The sequence below is a fragment of the Anomaloglossus baeobatrachus genome, chromosome 4 (assembly GCF_048569485.1).
Source record: "Anomaloglossus baeobatrachus isolate aAnoBae1 chromosome 4, aAnoBae1.hap1, whole genome shotgun sequence".
NCBI lineage: Eukaryota > Metazoa > Chordata > Amphibia > Anura > Aromobatidae > Anomaloglossus > Anomaloglossus baeobatrachus.
In genome coordinates, this window is record NC_134356.1 from 79,063,365 (window position 1) to 79,084,490 (window position 21,126).

Sequence of the window (21,126 nt, forward strand, 5' to 3'; positions counted from 1 at the left end):
AAGGGCTACCGCACTGACCGCCGTTGCCACGGGACACTGCGGCGCGGCTGGGACTTGTAGTTCGCCGGGGACTTTCACGCGACCGCGCTTTTACGGCGGCCGCGTTTATTACTACAGTCCCCGGCTTCATTGCGGCCTAGTTTCCCTTTTTTTTTCTCCCGCCCTCAGCCCTGACAGGCAGGGGAAGGGCGGGACGCTGCACGGAGCGAGCAGCAATGAGGGCTGGAGTATGATTTACATGCTCCACTCCCCTCACTGTACACAGTATGAGCGCCCGTTTCGCGCTCTTTCTAGGCCACGCCCACAGCTTCCTCAGCTCGTCAGGACGCCGCAGCCATTCCTGTCAGCTCCACCGACGCTGCAGAGAGGGACATATTCATGGGAGACCCAGACACGGTCTCTGGTGGCCTCACAACCGCTTAGGCGGCTGGTAAACAGCACATGTGGTGCTAGCCCCATGGTGCTGTATTGTATGGGTACATTATTTGTGTACTGTATATAATTTACACTGTATGAGCACAGTTCTTTCTGGCTATATACCCTATTGTGTTACTCAGGGAAAACTATAGCATGGCGCCCATAAAAGGCAGGAGTGCCAAAACACAGGCTTATTATGTTGCCTGCGCCGCATGTAAGACCCCACTACCGGCAGGTTCCACTGACCCTCATTGTGTGCAGTGTTCGACCCCTGTGACACTTCCTCAGCCGGATCCTCTGCTAAGAGGGGCCCAGGGGGAGCCACCTGTTGACACTGTCCAGGTGACGGGGACTGAGTTTGCAGCCTTTAAGGATCATCTCTCTGAGACTATGGCTAAGATACTAGAAGCCTTGCAGTCCAGACCGGTATCTCAGCAAAGGGACTCTGTTGAATCATTGTTCCCTGACCCCCCTCAGTTGGACCAACAATGTCCTCACGGGGTATCTCATACATCCCAGACGGAGGGTTCGGACTTAGAACCTAGCCCCAGATCGTCTAAGCGAGCCCGCTTAGAATTTCCCTCGACATCATATTGTTTAGGGTCTCAGCGGGGGGATTCTCTGGTTGATGATGCGGAAACAGCTGATCAGGATTCTGATCCTGGGAGCGCTCTCAATCTTAATTCCCCAGACGGGGACGCCATAGTGAATGATCTTATTGCATCCATTCATCAGTTGCTGGATATTCTTCCCTCAGCCCCTCCGGCGGAGGAGTCTGATTCTCAGCAGGAGAAATTTCGCTTCAGGTTCCCCAAGCGTACACAGAGTATGTTTCTAGACCACTCTGATTTCAGAGAGGCAATCCAGAATCACCATTCTTGTCCGGATAAGCGTTTCTCTAAGCGCCTTAAGGATACACGTTTTCCTTTTCCCCCGGAAGTGGTTAAAGGTTGGATTCAATGTCCCAAAGTGGATCCTCCAATCTCCAGACTGGCGGCTAGATCCATACTTGCAGTGGAAGATGGGGCCTCGCTTAAAGATGCCACTGACAGGCAGATGGAGCTCTGGATGAAGTCCATCTATGAAGCTATCGGAGCTTCTTTTGCCCCAGCATTCGCAGCCGTATGGGCGCTACAAGCTATATCAGCAGGTCAAGCGAAAATTGAAGCGGCCGCGCCACAAGTGGCTTCCATTACCTCCCAGACCTCGGCAATTGCGTCTTACGCTATGAATGCTGTCCTGGACTCTGTGAGCCGTACGGCAGTTGCGACCGCCAATTCGGTAGTAGTCCGCAGGGCCTTGTGGCTACGGGAGTGGAAGGCAGATTCCGCTTCCAAAAAAGCGTTTAACCGGTTTGCCAATTTCTGGCGACAGGCTCTTTGGCGAGCGCCTGGATGAAATCATCAAACAATCCAAGGGAAAGGATACATCCTTACCCCAGCCCAAGCAGAACCTCTCCCAACAGAGGAGAGGGCAGTCGAGGTTTCGGTCCTTTCGGGGCGCGGGCAGGTCCCAATTCTCCTCGTCCAATTCTCCTCGTCCAAAAGGTCTCAGAAAGAACAAAGGAACTCTGATGCATGGCGGTCTAAGTCACGTCCTAAAAAGGCCATTGGGAGCACCGCTAACAAAGCGGCTGCCGCATGACTTCTACCTCCTCTAGTAGCATCCTCGGTCGGTGGCAGGCTCTCCCGCTTTTGCGACACCTGGCTGCCACAAATAAAAGACCGCTGGGTGAGAGACATTCTGTCTCACGGTTACAAGATAGAGTTCATCTCTCGTCCCCCGACTCGATTCTTCAGGTCTTCTCCGCCTCCCGAGAGAGCCGAGGCTCTTCTGCAGGCGCTGGGCACTCTGAAGGCAGAAGGAGTGGTGGTCCCTGTTCCTCTTCATCAACAGGGCCACGGTTTTTACTCCAACTTGTTTGTGGTCCCAAAGAAGGACGGGTCTTTCCGTCCTGTCCTAGACCTGAAACTTCTCAACAAACACGTAAAGACCAGGCGGTTCCGGATGGAATCCCTTCGCTCCGTCATCGCCTCAATGTCCCAAGGAGTTTTTCCTTGCATCGATCGATATCAAAGATGCTTATCTCCACGTTCCGATTGCCCCAGAGCACCAGCGCTTCTTGCGCTTCGCCATAGGAAACGAACACCTGCAGTTCGTGGCACTGCCATTCGGCCTGGCAACAGCCCCACGGGTTTTCACCAAGGTTCTGGCTACTGTAGTAGCGGTCCTCCATTCTCAGGGTCACTCGGTGATCCCGTACTTGGACGATCTGTTGATCAAGGCACCCTCTCTAGAGGCATGCCAACACAGCCTCGACGCTACCCTGGAGACTCTCCAGAGTTTCGGGTGGATCTTCATTTTTCCAAAGTCAAATCTGACACCGGCCCAATCGCTCACATACATTGGCATGGAGTTTCATACCCTCTCAGCGATAGTGAAGCTTCCGCTGATCAAGCAGCGGTCACTACAGACAGGGGTACAATCTCTCCTTCAAGGCCAGTCACACCCCTTGAGGCGCATCATGCACTTCCTGGGGAAGATGGTGGCAGCAATGGAAGCAGTCCCTTTCGCGCAGTTTCACCTGCGTCCTCTTCAATGGGACATCCTACGCAAATGGGACAGGAAGCCGACGTCCCTCGACAGGACCGTCTCCCTCTCTCAGGCGACCAAAGCTTCCCTTCGGTGGTGGCTTCTTCCCACTTCATTGTCGAAGGGGAAATCCTTCCTACCCCCATCCTGGGAAGTAGTCACGACGGACGCAAGTCTGTCAGGGTGGGGAGCGGTTTTTTCTCCACCACAGGACTCAGGGTACGTGGACCCGGCAAGAGTCCTCGCTTCAGATCAATGTTCTGGAAATTCGGGCAGTGTATCTTGCCCTGAAAGCGTTCCAGCAGTGGCTGGAAGGCAAGCAGATCCGAATTCAGTCGGACAAATCTACAGCGGTGGCATACATCAACCACCAAGGCGGCACACGCAGTCGACAAGCCTTCCAGGAAGTCCGGCGGATTTTGATGTGGGTGGAAGCCACGGCCTCCACCATATCCGCAGTTCACATCCCAGGCGTGGAAAACTGGGAAGCAGATTATCTCAGTCGCCAGGGCATGGACGCAGGGGAATGGTCCCTTCACCCGGACGTGTTTCAGGAGATCTGTTGCCGCTGGGGGGTGCCGGACGTCGACCTCATGGCGTCCCGGCACAACAACAAGGTACCAACATTCATGGCACGGTCTCAAGATCCCAGAGCTCTGGCGGCAGACGCCTTAGTTCAGAATCGGTCGCAGTTTCAGCTCCCTTATGTGTTTCCTCCGCTGGCACTGTTGCCCAGAGTGTTACGCAAGATCAGGGCCGACTGCCGCCGCGCCATCCTCGTCGCTCCAGACTGGCCGAGGAGGTCGTGGTACCCGGATCTGTGGCATCTCACGGTCGGCCAACCGTGGGCACTACCAGACCGACCAGACTTGCGGTCTCAAGGGCCGTTTTTCCATCTGAATTCTGCGGCCCTCAACCTGACTGTGTGGCCATTGAGTCCTGGATCCTAGCGTCTTCAGGGTTATCTCAAGAAGTCATTGCCACTATGAGACAGGCTAGGAAACCAACGTCCGCCAAGATTTATCACAGGACGTGGAAAATTTTCCTGTCGTGGTGCTCTGCTCAGGGTTTTTCTCCCTGGCCATTTGCATTACCTACTTTTCTGTCCTTCCTTCAATCTGGACGGGAAAAGGGTTTGTCGCTCGGTTCCCTTAAGGGACAAGTTGCAGCGCTCTCTGTGTTTTTCCAGAAGCGCCTAGCTAGACTTCCACAGGTACGCACGTTCCTGCAGGGAGTTTGTCACATCGTTCCACCTTACAAGCGGCCGTTAGAACCCTGGGATCTAAACAGGGTGCTGATGGTTCTTCAGAAACCACCATTCGAGCCAATGAGAGATATTTCTCTCTCACGCCTTTCGCAGAAAGTGGTTTTTCTAGTAGCAGTCACTTCACTTCGGAGAGTGTCTGAGCTAGCAGCGTTGTCGTGCAAAGCCCCTTTTCTGGTTTTTCACCAGGACAAGGTGGTTCTACGTCCGGTTCCGGAGTTTCTCCCTAAGGTGGTATCCCCCTTTCATCTCAATCAGGATATTTCCTTACCCTCTATTTATCCTCATCCAGTTCACCAATGTGAAAAGGATTTGCACTTGTTAGATCTGGTGAGAGCACTCAGACTCTACATTTCTCGTACGGCGCCCCTGCGCCGCTCGGATGCACTCTTTGTCCTTGTCGCTGGCCAGCGTAAAGGGTCACAGGCTTCCAAATCAACCCTGGCTCGGTGGATCAAGGAGCCAATTATCGAAGCTTACCGTTCGGCTGGGCTTCCGGTTCCCTCAGGGCTGAAGGCCCATTCTACCAGAGCCGTGGGAGCGTCCTGGGCTTTGAGGCACTAGGCTGCGGCTCAACAGGTGTGTCAGGCGGCTACCTGGTCGAGCCTGCACACTTTCATGAAGCACTATCAGGTGCATACCTATGCTGCGGCGGATGCCAGCCTAGGTGGACGAGTCCTTCAGGCGGCGGTTGCCCACCTGTAGGAAAGGGCCGTTTTACGGCTCTCTTACGAGGTATTATTTTACCCACCCAGGGACTGCTTTTGGACGTCCCAATTGTCTGGGTCTCCCAATAGAGCGAAAAAGAAGAAGGGAATTTTGTTTACTTACCGTAAATTCCTTTTCTTCTAGCTCTAATTGGGAGACCCAGCACCCGCCCCTGTTTTTTTGTGTACACATGTTGTTCATGTTGAATGGTTTCAGTTCTCCGAGTTTCCTTCGGATTGAAGTTAAACCAGTTTATAATTATTTTTTCCTCCTTCTTGCTTTTGCACCAAAACTGAGCAGCCCGTGGGAGCACGGGGTGTGTATTGGCAGAAGGGGAGGGGCCTAACACTTTTAAGTGTAGTACTTTGTGCGGCCTCCGGAGGCATAGCCTATACACCCAATTGTCTGGGTCTCCCAATTAGAGCTAGAAGAAAAGGAATTTACGGTAAGTAAACAAAATTCCCTTCTTTCCCTTTCTGTGATATTTCTATGGAGGGAATTATTTTGTGTTGTATAATTTTGATGTTAAATAAAAATGAACCTGATTTAAAAAAAAAAAAAGTCATGGCATCCGTTGTGGCGGTCCTGCATTCTCAGGGCCACTCGGTGATTCCCTACTTGGACGATCTCCTAGTCAGGGCCCCGTCTCGGGTAGCGTGTCAACAAAGTCTATATGTCGCTCTGGCGACTCTCCAGCGGTTCGGGTGGATCATCAACTTCCCGAAATCCAAGTTGACACCGACCCAATCACTGACGTACCTTGGGATGGAGTTTCATACCCAGCAAGCGTTAGTCAAGCTTCCGAGTGACAAACAGCTTTCTCTGCAGGCAGGGGTGCAATCCCTTCTTCGGAGTCAGTCACACCCCTTGAGGCGCCTCATGCACTTCCTGGGGAAGATGGTGGCAGCTATAGAGGCAGTCCCGTTTGCGCAATTCCATCTTCGGCCACTCCAATGGGACATTCTCCGCAAATGGGACAGGAGTTCGGCTTCCCTCGACAGGAACGTCTCTCATTCCCTTGCAACCAAGACGTCACTTCAGTGGTGGCTCCTTCCCAACTCTCTGTCGCAGGGAAAATCCTTCCTACCCCCAACCTGGGCTGTGGTCACCACGGACGCGAGCCTGTCAGGGTGGGGAGCGATTTTTTTTTTCTCCACCACAGGGCTCAGGGAACCTGGACTCCGATAGTCATCCCTTCAGATCAATATTCTGGAGATAAGGGCAGTGTATCTAGCCCTATTGGCTTTTCATCGGTGGCTGGAGGGCAGGCAGATCCGTATCCAGTCGGACAACGCCACTGCCGTCGCCTACATCAATCACCAAGGCGGCACTCGCAGTCGTCAAGCCTTCCAGGAAGTCCGACGGATTCTGCAGTGGGTGGAAGCCACAGCTTCCACCATCTCCGCAGTTCACATCCCGGGCGTAGAAAACTGGGAAGCAGATTTTCTCAGCCGACAGGGCATGGACGCGGGGGAATGGTCTCTGCACCCAGAAGTGTTTCGAGAGATCTGTCGCCGCTGGGGAACGCCGGACGTCGATCTCATGGCGTCACGGCACAACAACAAAGTCCCGGCATTCATGGCACGGTCTCAGGATCACAGAGCTCTGGCGGCGGACGCGTTAGTTCAGGATTGGTCGCAGTTTCGACTGCCTTATGTGTTTCCTCCTCTGGCGATGCTGCCCAGAGTGTTACGCAAGATCAGGTCCGACTGCCGTCGCGCCATTCTCGTCGCTCTAGACTGGTCGAGGCGGTCGTGGTACCCGGATCTGTGGCATCTCACGGTGGGTCAACCGTGGGCGCTTCCAGACCGCCCAGACTTGCTGTCACAAGGCCCGTTTTTCCATCTGAATTCTGTGGCCCTCAACCTGACTGTGTGGCCATTGAGTCCTGGCTCCTAGCGTCTTCAGGGTTATCTCAGGATGTCATTGCCACCATGAGACAGGCCAGGAAGCCTACGTCCGCCAAGATCTATTATAGGTCTTGGCAAATCTTCCTATCCTGGTGCGCTAATAACGGTTTTACTCCATGGCCGTTTGCCTTACCCACTTTTTTTTCAATCCGGAATGGACAAGGGTTTGTCACTTGGCTCTCTCAAGGGCCAAGTATCGGCGCTCTCCGTGTTTTTTCAAAAGCGCCTAGCCAGGCTTCCGCAGGTCCGCACGTTCCTGCAGGGAGTTTGCCACATAGTCCCACCTTACAAGCGTCCGCTGGAACCCTGGGATCTTAACAGGGTGCTAACGGCTCTTCAGAAACCACCTTTCGAGCCACTGCGGAATGTTTCTCTATCACGTCTTTCGCAGAAGGTGGCCTTCCTAGTGGCAGTCACATCACTTCGGAGAGTGTCTGAGCTAGCAGCGCTGTCATGCAAGGCCCCCTTCCTGATGTTTCACCAGGATAAGGTGGTTCTGCGTCCGGTCCCGGAATTTCTCCCTAAGGTGGTATCTCCTTTTCATCTCAATCAGGATATCTCCTTGCCTTCATTTTGCCCTAATCCAATTCACCAGTGTGAAAAGGATTTGCACTCTTTGGATCTTGTGAGAGCACTCCGGCTCTACGTGTCTCGCACGGCGCCCCTGCGTCGTTCAGATGCGCTCTTTGTCCTTGTCGCTGGCCAGCGTAAGGGTTCACAGGCTTCCAAGTCAACCTTGGCTCGGTGGATCAAGGAACCGATTCTCGAAGCCTACCGTTCTTCTGGGCTTCCGCTTCCTTCAGGGCTGAAAGCCCATTCTACCAGAGCCGTGGGTGCATCCTGGGCATTGCGGCACCGGGCTACGGCTCAGCAGGTGTGTCAGGCAGCTACTTGGTCTAGTCTGCACACTTTCACGAAACACTATCAAGTGCATACCTATGCTTCGGCAGACGCCAGTCTAGGTAGGCGAGTCCTTCAGGCGGCGGTTGCCCACCTGTAAGAGGGGGCCGTTTTTTCGGCTCTTTTTATTGAGGTATTCTTTTACCCACCCAGGGACTGCTCTTGGACGTCCCAATTGTCTGGGTCTCCCAATGGAGCGACAAAGAAGGGAATTTTGTTTACTTACCGTAAATTCCTTTTCTTCTAGCTCCTATTGGGAGACCCAGCACCCGCCCCTGTTCCCTTCGGGCTGGTTGTTCTTTTGTGTACACATGTTGTTCATGTTGAATTGTTCTTTTGGTTCATGGTCTTCAGTTCTCCGAACATCCTTCGGATTGCATTTACCCTAGACCAATTTATAAGTTTTCTCCTTCCTGCTTTTGCACCAAAACTGAGGAGCCCGTGATCCACGGGAGGGTGTATAGGCAGAGGGGAGGGGTTACACTTTTTAAAGTGTAATACTTTGTGTGGCCTCCGGAGGCAGAAGCTATACACCCAATTGTCTGGGTCTCCCAATAGGAGCTAGAAGAAAAGGAATTTTCGGTAAGTAAACAAAATTCCCTTCTTCTATCTCGTTAGTTTGTTCTCACTTTAACAGATAAAAACAAACTATCAATGTACAAAAATACATTTAAAAATAAATAAATAAATCAGTGAGCAATATAGCCACCATTATTTTCTGTCCTAACCCTTCCATCCATTGACTCTGTCATTTTCCTAATCCGTTGACGATCAACACTTTTGGGCAGCACCAACCACAGCCTCCCAGACACTAACAGAGGTGTAGGGATTTCTGTCACCGTTAATTTCCCATTTAAGAAAATCGCACAAGTTCTCAATAGGGTTTAGGTGAGGAAGGGGCCAGGTCATTATTCTGTCATCTTTAAGGCCATTACTGGCAGCTGAGCAGTTGAAACTTTGATGCGTGTGATGGAACATTGTCCTACAAAAGAAAAACTAGGTTTTCTTGGTAGATGAAGACTTTTTCCAGTAAAACAACTTGAAGTGTCTTCTTAAGCTGGCAGAAGGTTTGGGTGTTGATTTTGAGTCCCATCTTCAACCTGAAAAATCTCATGTAGCTCCTCTTTAATAATACCAGCCCATAGCAGGACCCATCTCCTCCTTGCTGTTATCTGAGCAGAAGTGGAGGTCTGTGCCCATTACTGATCTAGCTTGGGCCCATCCATCTGGCCCGTCAGTAGTCATTCTCATCTTATCAGTCCATAAAACCTTTGAAAAAAATCTGTTTTCAGATATTCCTTGACTCAATCTTGACGTTTCTCTTGTGTGTCTTGTTCAGTGGTGGTTGGGTTTCAGCCTCCGTTGCCTCGGTCGTTTCTCTGGGCAGTGAACACTTTGTACTTCTGGGCCTCCAAGAAGGTTACAGTCCTGGAATATGAAAGTACTGAAGGACAATAGTTTCCTGGTCGCTCAATTCTTCAGCAATTAATTTTGGTCTTTTTTTTCTCAACACATTTTTTGGGACCCTGGTGACCCTATTTCCAACGAACCTTTTCAACTATGATCATTCTCCAAAATTTTAGCAGTTTCAAGAGATCTGCATCCCTTTGAACAACTTGTAACAATTTTTGACCTTTCAGAGTAAGTTAAATTGCCTTTTTTACGCATTTTGCTTCAGGAGAACAAGCTGCCTATCAATTCTGCACACCTTGATGAAGGGTGTTCTATCCTTGGACCACTCCCTGCCTCATTACACAAATACACATCACCTGATCTACTTTATCCAATACGCATTCAAGTTGTTAAATCTGTGTACAGATGATCTGGTCAAAATATTCGTCAAATAATTGTGCACTCAGTGTAGATGTTCTGTGAAAACACATGCATAGATTGTAGCCTACACCTTTTTAACGTCTTTACGACTAATGACATACTATATCCATCATTAGTCGTCTCCTTGCCTTTGATGCAGGCTCGCATGCCGAGACCGCATATTTCTTTGTCGCTCCAATGGGAGACCCAGACAATTGGGGTGTATAGCTTCTGCCTCCGGAGGCCACACAAAGTATTACACTTTAAAAAGTGTAACCCCTCCCCTCTGCCTATACACCCTCCCGTGCATCACGGGCTCCTCAGTTTTATGCTTTGTGTGGAAGGAGGCACACATCCACTCATGAATTCTCAGATTAGTTATATCGGTTGGAAGAAAAGTGGGCCCCCACGGGGCCCCCGGCATGTTCCCTTCTCACCCCACTAAGTCGGCGGTGCTGGTAAGGTTGAGGTACCCATTGCGGGTACAAAGGCCGGAGCCTCATGCCGTCTCCTTCACCATCCCTTAGCGGCTCTGGGAGAAGTGGGATCCTGAGCGGTCATCCATTCACTGGGACCGTGCTCCCTCCGCAGCCCCTGTGGGAATCTGTCGTATAGGAGTTAATTTATCCTCAGGGACCGGGCCCTGCATCACTAAGGTACTCTGTATCCCCATGGGGGATGTGCATGGAGCGCCTTCATCCCGGACGCTGCAGCAGCTGCTTATTTGTGACGGCCGGCGGACTTCCGCGCCGACCGCGCCTGTTTGTCGGCCGCGGTCTTAAATTTAGTCCCCGGCTTCAATTGCGGCCTAGTAGCAAAACTCCCGCCCCCGGGCCTGTCTATCAGGGGTAAGGGCGGGATGGCCGGCCTGACGTCGGCTGTGAGGGCCGGAGCATCCTGTATGTTTCCTTCCCCCTCACTGATCACTGTGGGGACTCCAGATTCCCGCACTTTTTCTAACGCCACCCACGACTCCACTCCTCCCCTGAGAGCTCCGGCAGCCATTTCTTTGGCATTCTGCCTGTGGAAGATTTCCTGGAAAGAGCTCTGCAACGCTGGGAGACCTAAGGCAGGGAATCTGGAGGACACACACTCCGCTTTTTAGTGGTCGGTAAGCCACACCGGTCACCCGGTGCTGGTCCCCTTAGGGTGCCGGAATAGATACTATATATATATTTCTGTTCGGTCGGGCTGTATACCCTTCCCATATACCCTCAGTGATCACTCTCCTAGCAGACAACAGCATGTCGTCCACAAGGAGCAAGGGTGCCAAGGCACAGGGTTATTTTGCGACCTGTACCTCTTGTGCGGCTAAGTTACCTGCGGGTTCCACCTACCCTCACTGTGAGCAATGCTCAACCCCTGTTTTGCTTCCTCAACCCGAGCCTCGGTCACTAGTGGGCCCCTCGGCTCAGGTAGAACCCCTTGCTCCCCCTGTCCAGGCGGCAGGGACAGAGTTTGCAGTTTTTGCTGAAAAACTCTGAGTCACTCTCACAATCCATGGCTCAGTCTATGGACAAATGGTCTGCCAAGCTGCTTGAAGCTTTGCAGTCCAGACCGGTCCTTACACAAGCCCCGGGCCCTGTTGGATCTTCACCTCCAGGCCCCTCTCTGTCCGCGCCGCAGCACGTTCCCAGGGGGGGCCCCAGGTCTCACGTGGAGGACTCCGGCCCGGACCACAGTCCCAGACCGGCTAAGCGGGGAATCTTCCCCGACTTCTTCACGCTGCTCGGGTTCCCAGCGTGAGGACTCTCTGGAGGACGAGGCGGACGTCGCAGCTCAGGGCTCTGACACTGACGTTGCTCTCAATCTTGATACACCTGAAGGGGACGCCATAGTAAATGACCTTATCTCGTCCATCAACCAGGTGTTAGATATCTCTCCCCCGCCGCCACCGGTAGAGGAGTTGAATTCTCAGCAGGAGAAACACCAGTTTCGGTTCCCTAAACGTACACGGAGTGCGTTTTTCGATCACTCTAACGTCAGAGATGCTTTCCAGAAGCCCAGAGCGGTTCCGGACAAGCGCTTTACTAAGCGCCTTACTGACACATGTTACCCCTTCCCCTCTGACGTTGTTAAGGGTTGGGCTCAATGTCCCAAGGTGGATCCCCCAGTCTCTAGATTGGCGGCTAGATCTGTGGTATCGGTTGCAGATGGATCATCGCTAAAGGATGCCACTGACAGGCAGATAGAGCTCCTGGTAAAATCCATCTATGAAGCCACGGGCGCGTCTTTTGCCCCGGCCTTTGCAGCCGTGTGGGCACTACAAGCTATCTCAGCTTGTCTGGCTGAGATTAATGCGGTCACACGTAATTCTGCTCCGCAGGTTGCGTCTTTGACTTCTCAGGCGTCAGCTTTTTCTTCCTACGCCATGAACGCAGTTTTAGACTCTGCTAGCCGTACAGCGGTGGCATCCGCTAACTCTGTGGCAGTCCGCAGGGCCATGTGGCTGCGCGAATGGAAGGCAGACTCGGCTTCCAAGAGGTTCTTAACCGGTTTGCCGTTTGCTGGCGACCGCTTGTTTGGTGAACGATTGGATGAGATTATTAAGGAATCCAAGGGAAAGGACTCCTCCTTACCCCAGTCCAAACCAAAGAGACCTCAGCAACGGAAAATACAATCGAGGTTTCGGTCCTTTCGTCCCTCCGCCAAGCCCCAATCCTCTTCGTCCAGCAGGCCGGAGAAAGGCCAGAGGAACTCCTATGCGTGGCGGTCCAAGTCACGCCCCCAAAAGGCCGCAGGAGGCACTGCTTCCAAGGCGGCCTCCTCATGACTCTCGGCATCCCCAAACCGCATCCTCGGTCGGTGGCAGGCTCTCCCGCTTTTGCGACGCCTGGTGGCCACATGTCCAAGACCGATGGGTGAGAGACATTCTGTCTCACGGTTACAGGATAGAGTTCAGCTCTCGTCCCCCGACTCGTTTCTTCAGAACATCTCCGCCCCCCGAGCGAGCCGATGCACTTTTTCAGGCGGTGAACGCTCTGAAGACAGAAGGAGTTGTGATCCCTGTTCCCCTCCAGGAACATGGTCGCGGCTTTTACTCCAACTTGTTTGTGGTGCCAAAGAAGGACGGCTCGTTCCGTCCCGTTCTGGACCTCAAACTGCTCAACAGACATGTGAGCACCAGACGGTTTCGGATGGAATCTCTCCGCTCTGTCATCGCTTCGATGTCACAAGGAGACTTCCTAGCATCGAACGACATCAAGGATGCTTATCTCCATGTGCCGATCGCACCCGAACATCAACGCTTTTTGCGTTTCGCCATCGGGGACGAACACCTTCAGTTCGTGGCATTGCCTTTCGGCCTGGCGACAGCCCCACGGGTGTTCACCAAGGTCATGGCATCTGTTGTGGCGGTCCTACACTCTCAGGGCCACTCGGTGATTCCCTACTTAGACGATCTTCTGGTCAGGGCACCCTCTCAGATGGCGTGTCAAAACAGCCTTTCCGTCGCTCTGGCGACTCTCCAGCAGTTCGGGTGGATCATCAACTTCCCAAAATCCAAGTTGACACCGACCCAATCACTGACGTACCTTGGGATGGAGTTTCATACTCAGTCAGCAGTAGTCATGCTACTGCTGGACAAGCAGCTTTCGCTGCAGGCAGGGGTGCAATCTCTTCTTCGGGGTCAGTCACACCCCTTGAGGCGCCTCATGCACTTCCTGGGGAAGATGGTGGCAGCGATGGAGGCAGTGCCCTTCGCGCAATTCCATCTGCGGCCACTCCAGTGGGACATTCTCCGCAAATGGGACAGGAGGTCGACTTCACTCGACAGGAACGTCTCTCTTTCCCTTGCAACCAAGACGTCACTTCAGTGGTGGCTCCTTCCCAACTCTCTATCGCAGGGAAAATCCTTCCTACCCCCCACCTGGGCTGTGGTCACGACGGACGCGAGCCTGTCAGGGTGGGGCGCGGTTTTTCTCCACCACAGGGCTCAGGGAACCTGGACTCCGATAGAGTCATCCCTTCAGATCAATATTCTGGAGATAAGGGCAGTGTATCTAGCCCTATTGGCCTTTCATCGGTGGCTGGAGGGCAGGCAGATCCGGATCCAGTCGGACAACGCCACTGCCGTCGCATACATCAACCACCAAGGCGGCACTCGCAGTCGTCAAGCCTTCCAGGAAGTCCGACGAATTCTGCAGTGGGTGGAAGCCACAGCTTCCACCATCTCCGCAGTTCACATCCCGGGCGTACAAAACTGGGAAGCAGATTTTCTCAGCCGACAGGGCATGGACGCGGGGGAATGGTCTCTTCACCCAGACGTGTTTCGAGAGATCTGTCGCCGCTGGGGAACCCCGTACGTCGATCTCATGGCGTCACGGCACAACAACAAAGTCCCGGCATTCATGGCCCGGTTTCAAGATCACAGAGCTCTGGCGGCGGACGCATTAGTTCAGGATTGGTCGCAGTTTCGACTGCCCTATGTATTTCCTCCTCTGGCGATGCTGCCCAGAGTGCTGCGCAAAATCAGGTCCGACTGTCGTCGCGCCATTCTCGTCGCCCCAGATTGGCCGAGGCGGTCGTGGTACCCGGATCTGTGGCATCTCACGGTGGGTCAACCGTGGGCGCTCCCAGACCGCCCAGACTTGCTGTCTCAAGGGCCGTTTTTCCATCTGAATTCTGCGGCCCTCAACTTGACTGTGTGGCCATTGAGTCCTGGCTCCTAGCGTCCTCAGGGTTATCTCAAGATGTCATTGCCACTATGAGACAGGCCAGGAAACCAACGTCCGCCAAGATCTATCACAGGTCTTGGAGGATCTTCTTATCCTGGTGCTCTGATAACGGTTTTTCTCCCTGGCCCTTTGCCTTACCCACTTTTCTTTCATTCCTTCAATCCGGAATGGACAAGGGTTTGTCTCTCGGCTCTCTCAAGGGACAAGTATCGGCGCTATCCGTATTTTTTCAAAAGCGTCTAGCCAGGCTTCCGCAGGTCCGCACGTTCCTGCAGGGAGTTTGCCACATAGTCCCACCTTACAAGCGTCCGCTGGAACCCTGGGATCTTAACAGGGTGCTAACGGCTCTTCAGAAACCACCTTTCGAGCCGCTGCGGGATGTCTCTCTATCACGTCTTTCGCAGAAGGTGGCATTTCTAGTGGCAGTTACATCGCTCCGTGGAGTGTCGGAGCTGGCAGCGCTGTCATGCAAAGCCCCCTTCCTGGTTTTTCACCAGGATAAGGTGGTTCTGCGTCCGGTCCCGGAATTTCTCCCTAAGGTGGTATCCCCTTTTCATCTCAATCAGGATATCTCCTTACCTTCATTTTGCCCTCATCCAGTTCACCAATGTGAAAAGGATTTGCACTCGTTAGATCTGGTGAGAGCACTCCGGCTCTACGTGTCTCGCACGGCGCCCCTGCGCCGTTCAGATGCCCTCTTTGTCCTTGTCGCTGGCCAGCGTAAGGGTTCGCAGGCTTCCAAGTCAACCTTGGCTCGGTGGATCAAGGAACCGATTCTTGAAGCCTACCGTTCTTCTGGGCTTCCGCTTCCTTTGGGGCTGAAAGCCCATTCTACCAGAGCCGTGGGTGCGTCCTGGGCATTGCGGCACCGGGCTACGGCTCAGCAGGCGTGTCAGGCAGCTACCTGGTCTAGTCTGCACACTTTCACGAAACACTATCAGGTGCATACTTATGCTTCGGCAGACGCCAGTCTAGGTAGGCGAGTCCTTCAGGCGGCGGTTGCCCACCTGTAAGAAGGGGTCGTTTCGGCTCTTTTTATCGAGGTATTCTTTTACCCACCCAGGGACTGCTCTTGGACGTCCCAATTGTCTGGGTCTCCCAATGGAGCGACAAAGAAGAAGGGAATTTTGTTTACTTACCGTAAATTCCTTTTCTTCTAGCTCCTATTGGGAGACCCAGCACCCGCCCCTGTTCCCTTCGGGCTGTTTGTTCTTTTGTGTACACATGTTGTTCATGTTGAATTGTTCTTTTGGTTCATGGTTTTCAGTTCTCCGAACATCCTTCGGATTGAATTTACCTTAGACCAATTTATAAGTTTCCTCCTTCCTGCTCTTGCACCAAAACTGAGGAGCCCGTGATGCACGGGAGGGTGTATAGACAGAGGGGAGGGGTTACACTTTTTAAAGTGTAATACTTTGTGTGGCCTCCGGAGGCAGAAGCTATACACCCCAATTGTCTGGGTCTCCCAATAGGAGCTAGAAGAAAAGGAATTTACGGGAAGTAAACAAAATTCCCTTCTTTCCCCGCAGATGAAGGCTGAATAATTCAGCCTTCATCTGTCCCTAACAGCTGCAGGGGGAGCTACTCCCTGCCTGCAGCTATTAACTTGTAAAATGGCGCCGTCAGTCTCTGACAGCAGCATTTTATGTCATGCCCGTGCAGAGAAAATGTTTATAATGCGCTGCTTTAAGCAGGTTTGTTTTCTGAATTTTCAGGAGAGGGATCGCAACAGCGAAGATGAAGATGAAGACAAATATGCGGATGACATTGATATGCCAGGACAGAACTTTGACTCCAAGAGGCGAATTACAGTCAGAAACCTTCGTATCCGAGAAGACACTGCCAAGGTGAGATGACTCTCCTCCATCTCGCCTACTGGGATGTGAGCTGTGCATGTATGACGCAGCAGTTTGTTTGAAATTTGAGTCTCCCTTTTTGTTGTCTACCAACAGTACTTAAGGAATTTAAATCCAAATTCTGCATACTATGACCCGAAAACGAGAGCCATGAGGGAAAATCCATATGCCGATGCAGGAAAGAATGCTGATGAGTAAGTGTCGGCACCAAACTAGTGGAGTGCCCTTACCCCGTTGTATCGTCCTATTTACTGCACTCACCATTATTATATGTCAATTCTCAATTGTGCCTAACATGAAACCATAATCAGAATGTCATGCCATCCGCATGGCACGTGCGTCCAGACCAATAGATGCCTCACGCACAACGATAAACACACAAGCAAGGAGAACACTGGGGATGCAATAACAATGATGGGCCCTGGCACCAGTGAGAGGGTAGATGGGACACCTCCTGCCCTTACCTGCCACTGTACTCTGCACTCCTAGCCAGACCCTATACAGGTTCCTCACCTGAGCCCTGAGAGGCCCTGCAGTAAGCTATGGCTAGTTAGTGGGAAGCTAAGGATCACTAGACTCGCTGCTGCACTAATACAACACGAGGGTAGGTGAGACTGTTAGGAATAACAACCAGAATGGAGAAGATGCAACTGCACAGCAGCTCTTTCTACCAAGGAGGCCAGAATACAAATGGTTTTGTATAATCGGCAAAGATTGCTGGGAAACCTAGCTACTTAAACACAAAGGGACGTGGCTACAGAACCGCTACAGCTGACCTGCACTGCTGGAAAGCTGCTAGCAGCAAAACTGACATTAACTGTTTACGCACCAAGAGAAATGTAACAACATTTAAATGTAGCATCTCAGATTGAGATGAGCGGCTCCAGTCCTGAAGCTGTCACTAGTCTCTATAAAACAGGGAGACGGCCGCGACACAGGTGGTCTGTAAAAAAATGAATGAGCGGCATTCGTCACTGGTATGTGAAAAATAGCTCTTTATTGCTGTCGTCACATGAGGAGTGGCGACAGAGATGTAAAAGCTTTGTGTAAACTACCCTTCTTCCCGCTATTTTTCACGTATCGGTGGTGAGTGCCGCTCTTACTCATTTGGTCACTTCTTCTCATTATGGTTTCATGTTTATTGCTTATCACTAGATCTGGGTCCCCTCAATGTTAATTTTCTAATTGAGTGCTCCCTGATCAGATTGTTTTAGTTGTGTTTTCAGTGTTAGCATTCGTGTTTTTTCTTTTTTTTTTTTCTTCAAATTTGCCTAAACGTGATATGTTAGTGATTTATTTTATTTTTCTTATATATATATACACAGAGATACTCAATGATATATGCTAATCAAGTGCAGATGCCCTTTTTATGAATGTTAAAGGGAATCAGTCAGCAGCTGTTTGCTATATAATCTGAGAGCAGCATGATGTAGGTGCTGAGACCCGAATTCCAGCAATGTGTCACTTATTAGGCTGTGTTCCTGTTTTCAATAAAATAGGTGTTTTATCAGCAGGAGATTATCACTAGAGCACTTGCTGCATTCCGCCTCCTAGTGAACTGCTTTGTGTAATCCCTCCCCCTGCACTGATTAGCAGCTGTCTATGTTGATACAAAGCTTGCTAATCAGTGGTGTGGGCAGGGTTATATGGTGCTAAGCATTCTGAGCACTCCTAGGAAACAGTGATTGTATCAAAATTACATCATGCGGACCAGTAAGTGATATATCACTGGAATCAGGGTCTTAGCCCTTACATTATGCTGCTCTCAGATAACATGGCAAGAACCTGCCCACAAATTCCCATTTAAAGATGTGATGCCTGCCTGCCTCTGATGGCGTTTTTTGTGTGCAGGGTGAGCTACGCTGGAGATAATTTTGTCCGATATACCGGAGATACAATTTCAATGGCGCAGACACAATGTAAGTATGTTATATATGACAGTTAATCACGTATTCACATAACTGTGTGGTTAGGCTGAGTCTGCTGGAGTGAAAGCTGTTGCTTGTTAGTGGATTTCCACTGTGGCTCAGGCTTTGAAGGGAATCTTTCACCAGGTTTTTGTTATTTCTTTGTCGCTCCATTGGGAGACCCAGACAATTGGGTGTATAGCTTCTGCCTCCGGAGGCCACACAAAGTATTACACTCAAAAGTGTAACCCCTCCCCTCTGCCTATACACCCTCCCGTGCCTCACGGGCTCCTAAGTTTTATGCTTTGTGTAGAAGGAGGCACACATCCACTCACACATCTCCATTTTAGTCAGCAGCAGCTACTGATTGTATCGGTTGGAAGAAAAGAGGGCCCCCGGCATGCTCCCTTCTCACCCCACTAAGTCGGCGGTGCTGTTAAGGTTGAGGTACCCATTGCGGGTACGACGGCCGGAGCCTCATGCCGTGTTTCCTTCTCCATCCCTGCGGGCTCTGGTAGAAGTGGGATCCGAAGCGGTCATCCAAGTTCTGGGACCGTGCTCCCTCCGCAGCCCCTGAGGGAATCTGCTGGACAGGAGCTTATCTATCTTCAGGGACAGGGCCCTGCATCCACGAGGTACTCTGTGTCCCCATGGGGACTGTGTATGGAGCGCCTGGTTCCCGGACGCCGCAACTGTCTGCTGAATTGTGAAGACCGGGGACTACCGCGCCGACCGCGCCTGCTTGTCGGCCGCGGTATTAAATTTAGTCCCCGGCTTCATCGCGGCCTAGTGGCAAACTCCCGCCCCCGGGCCTGTCTATCAGAGATAGGGGCGGGACGGCCGACCTGACGTCGGATGTGAGGGCCGGGGCATCCTGTGTGCTCCCTCCCCCCTTACTGATCACTGTGGGGACCCCAGATTCCCGCACTTTTCCTGACGCCGCCCACCCCTCCCCTGAGAGCTCCGGCAGCCATCTTTAGGACATTCTGCCGGTGGAGAATCACACAGAAAGCTCTGCAGCTCTGGGAGACCAGGCAGGGAATCTGGAGCGCACACACCCCGCTTTTTAGCGGTCGGTAAGCCGCACCGGTCACTCGGTGTTGGTCCCCTTGGGTGCCGGTATAGATACGTATATATATATATATACCTTTCTGTTCGGCCGGGCTGTATACCCCTTTTTCTGTATACCCTCAGTGATCACGCTCCTAGGACACAACAGCATGTCGGTCACAAGGAGCAAGGGCACTAAAGCACAGGGTTTTTCTTTATCGTTCCTTATGGGAGACCCAAACCATGGGTGTATAGCTACTGCCTCCGGAGGACACACAAAGTACTACACTCAAACGTGTAGCTCCTCCCTCCGGCTATATACACCCCCTGGATGACAATCTACCCAGTTCAATGCTTTGTGTTTCAGGAGGTCACACACACTTGCATTCTCTGATATTTTTTTCTTTTTTTCATTTTTATTTTTAAAGATTTGGAAGAAAAGGGAGTCCAGTCTGGACTCCCGGCATGTCCCTTCACGCCCCACTCTGCGGGGTGCTGTTAAGGTTGACTTTAATAAGGCTGGAGCCTTCACATGCCGAGCTCCTTCGCATCCTCTGTCGAGGCTCTGTTTGAAGTGGGAGCCATCACGGTCCTCTCTGCTTGCAGGAGGCCGGCTCCATCCGCAGCCCTGTCTGGTCCCTGCTGGAAGGAGCGTTTACCCCCCTCTCCAGGGACATGGCCCTGCGTCTCAAGAGCTAAGTATTGAGACATGTTTCAGGGGTCCCGGGTACTTTTATTTGGGGGACAGTATGTGTTGTAACTTTACTGTAAATTTCGGCCGGTTCTGGGAGTTTCCTCTGAGAACCGCGCCGAAGGTGCCTGCTGCTCGGCCGCGTTTTGAAATCTAGGCCCCGGCTTCAGTTTGGGCCTAGTTTCGTTTTCGGCTCCCTGCATGTTTTGCATACGGCACCGCCCAGCCAGCAGAGGGGAGGACTCTCCTCTCTGGGGAGATGTGCCCTCCCCTGTACCTCGTCCTGTATCTCTCTGCCCTCCGTTTCCCGCTCCTGGGCTTATACACGCCCCCCCTCCTCCTCCCAGCGCCATTTTCTCAGCGTTCTTACACTGGACGGCGCTGGGAGCTGCAGCTGTTGCTGTTTTGGGAAAGCTGTCGCTTCATTGGGACTTGGAGCTGTGGAATCCGGAGGGCACATAGAGAGTGGTGTGGTAAGCCACAACCTCTGGTTGTGGGCTTTTTATATACACTTTCAGGCATTCTACAGGAGTGTTTTATTGCTGCAGAGCCCCCCCATCAGCAGCATGTCTGTCACCCGGAGCATGGCTGCAAACATGTATGCTTTTTGCACTGCATGTAAGCGCATTCTGCCAGAGCCGAGCACATTCCCACATTGTGATGCCTGTGCTAACATGGTTGTGTCTCAGCCTGGAGCCTCCGCAGGGGTCCCTCCGGCTGCTCCGGCCCCGGTGGCTGAACCCCCGGCTTGGGTAGCATCCTTTTCACAAGCTATTTCCAAGTCTTTTGCCGACTCCATGGGGCAGCTGTCCCGGACACTGCTGTCTATGCATCAGCCCCCCCCTCAGGGTGTCTCTGCTGCTCAAAGCTCTGCGGAGCCCTCAGAGCATGTTCTAGGTCCCAGTCCCCCTAAACGGAGACGCAGGGACCCTTCTCCTCCCTCGTCCCACGGCTCTGATTCACGTGCCGACGTGCAGGGCGAGGAGGATTCGTTTACTGTGGGCTCAGACGCTACTTCTATGTACCCCATTGATTTGTCTGAGGGTGATGCGGATGTTAGTGACTTGATTGCGTCCATTAACTCCGTTCTGAACCTCAACCCACCAGAGTCAGAGGAACAAACCTCTCTGGTAGAGATTCACCAGTTTACCTCTCCTAAGAAAGCTAAAAGTATGTTTTTTAACCACTCCAGCTTTCAGACCACTGTTAACAAGCCCAGGGCCTGTCCTGACAAACGCTTTCTGAAGCGTAGTTCAGATGACCGTTTTCCTTTTCCACCAGAGGTGGTTAAGGAATGGGCCCAGTCCCCAAAGGTGGACCCTCCGGTGTCCAGAATCTCAGCC

General features: G+C 52.2%; 1 protein-coding gene across 2 annotated transcripts in view; it reads left to right on the top strand.

The window, feature by feature from the left end:
• The window catches only part of SLU7 (spliceosome associated SLU7), a 159,348-nt gene that overhangs the window by 64,167 nt on the left and 74,055 nt on the right, over positions 1 to 21,126 (top strand). For both annotated transcript variants that reach the window (XM_075344437.1, XM_075344438.1), the window contains exons 8-10: positions 15,995 to 16,126; positions 16,232 to 16,329; positions 17,987 to 18,054. In XM_075344437.1, coding sequence (XP_075200552.1) covers positions 15,995 to 16,126; positions 16,232 to 16,329; positions 17,987 to 18,054 — 298 coding nt within the window. The remainder of the gene's footprint in view (positions 1 to 15,994; positions 16,127 to 16,231; positions 16,330 to 17,986; positions 18,055 to 21,126) is intronic.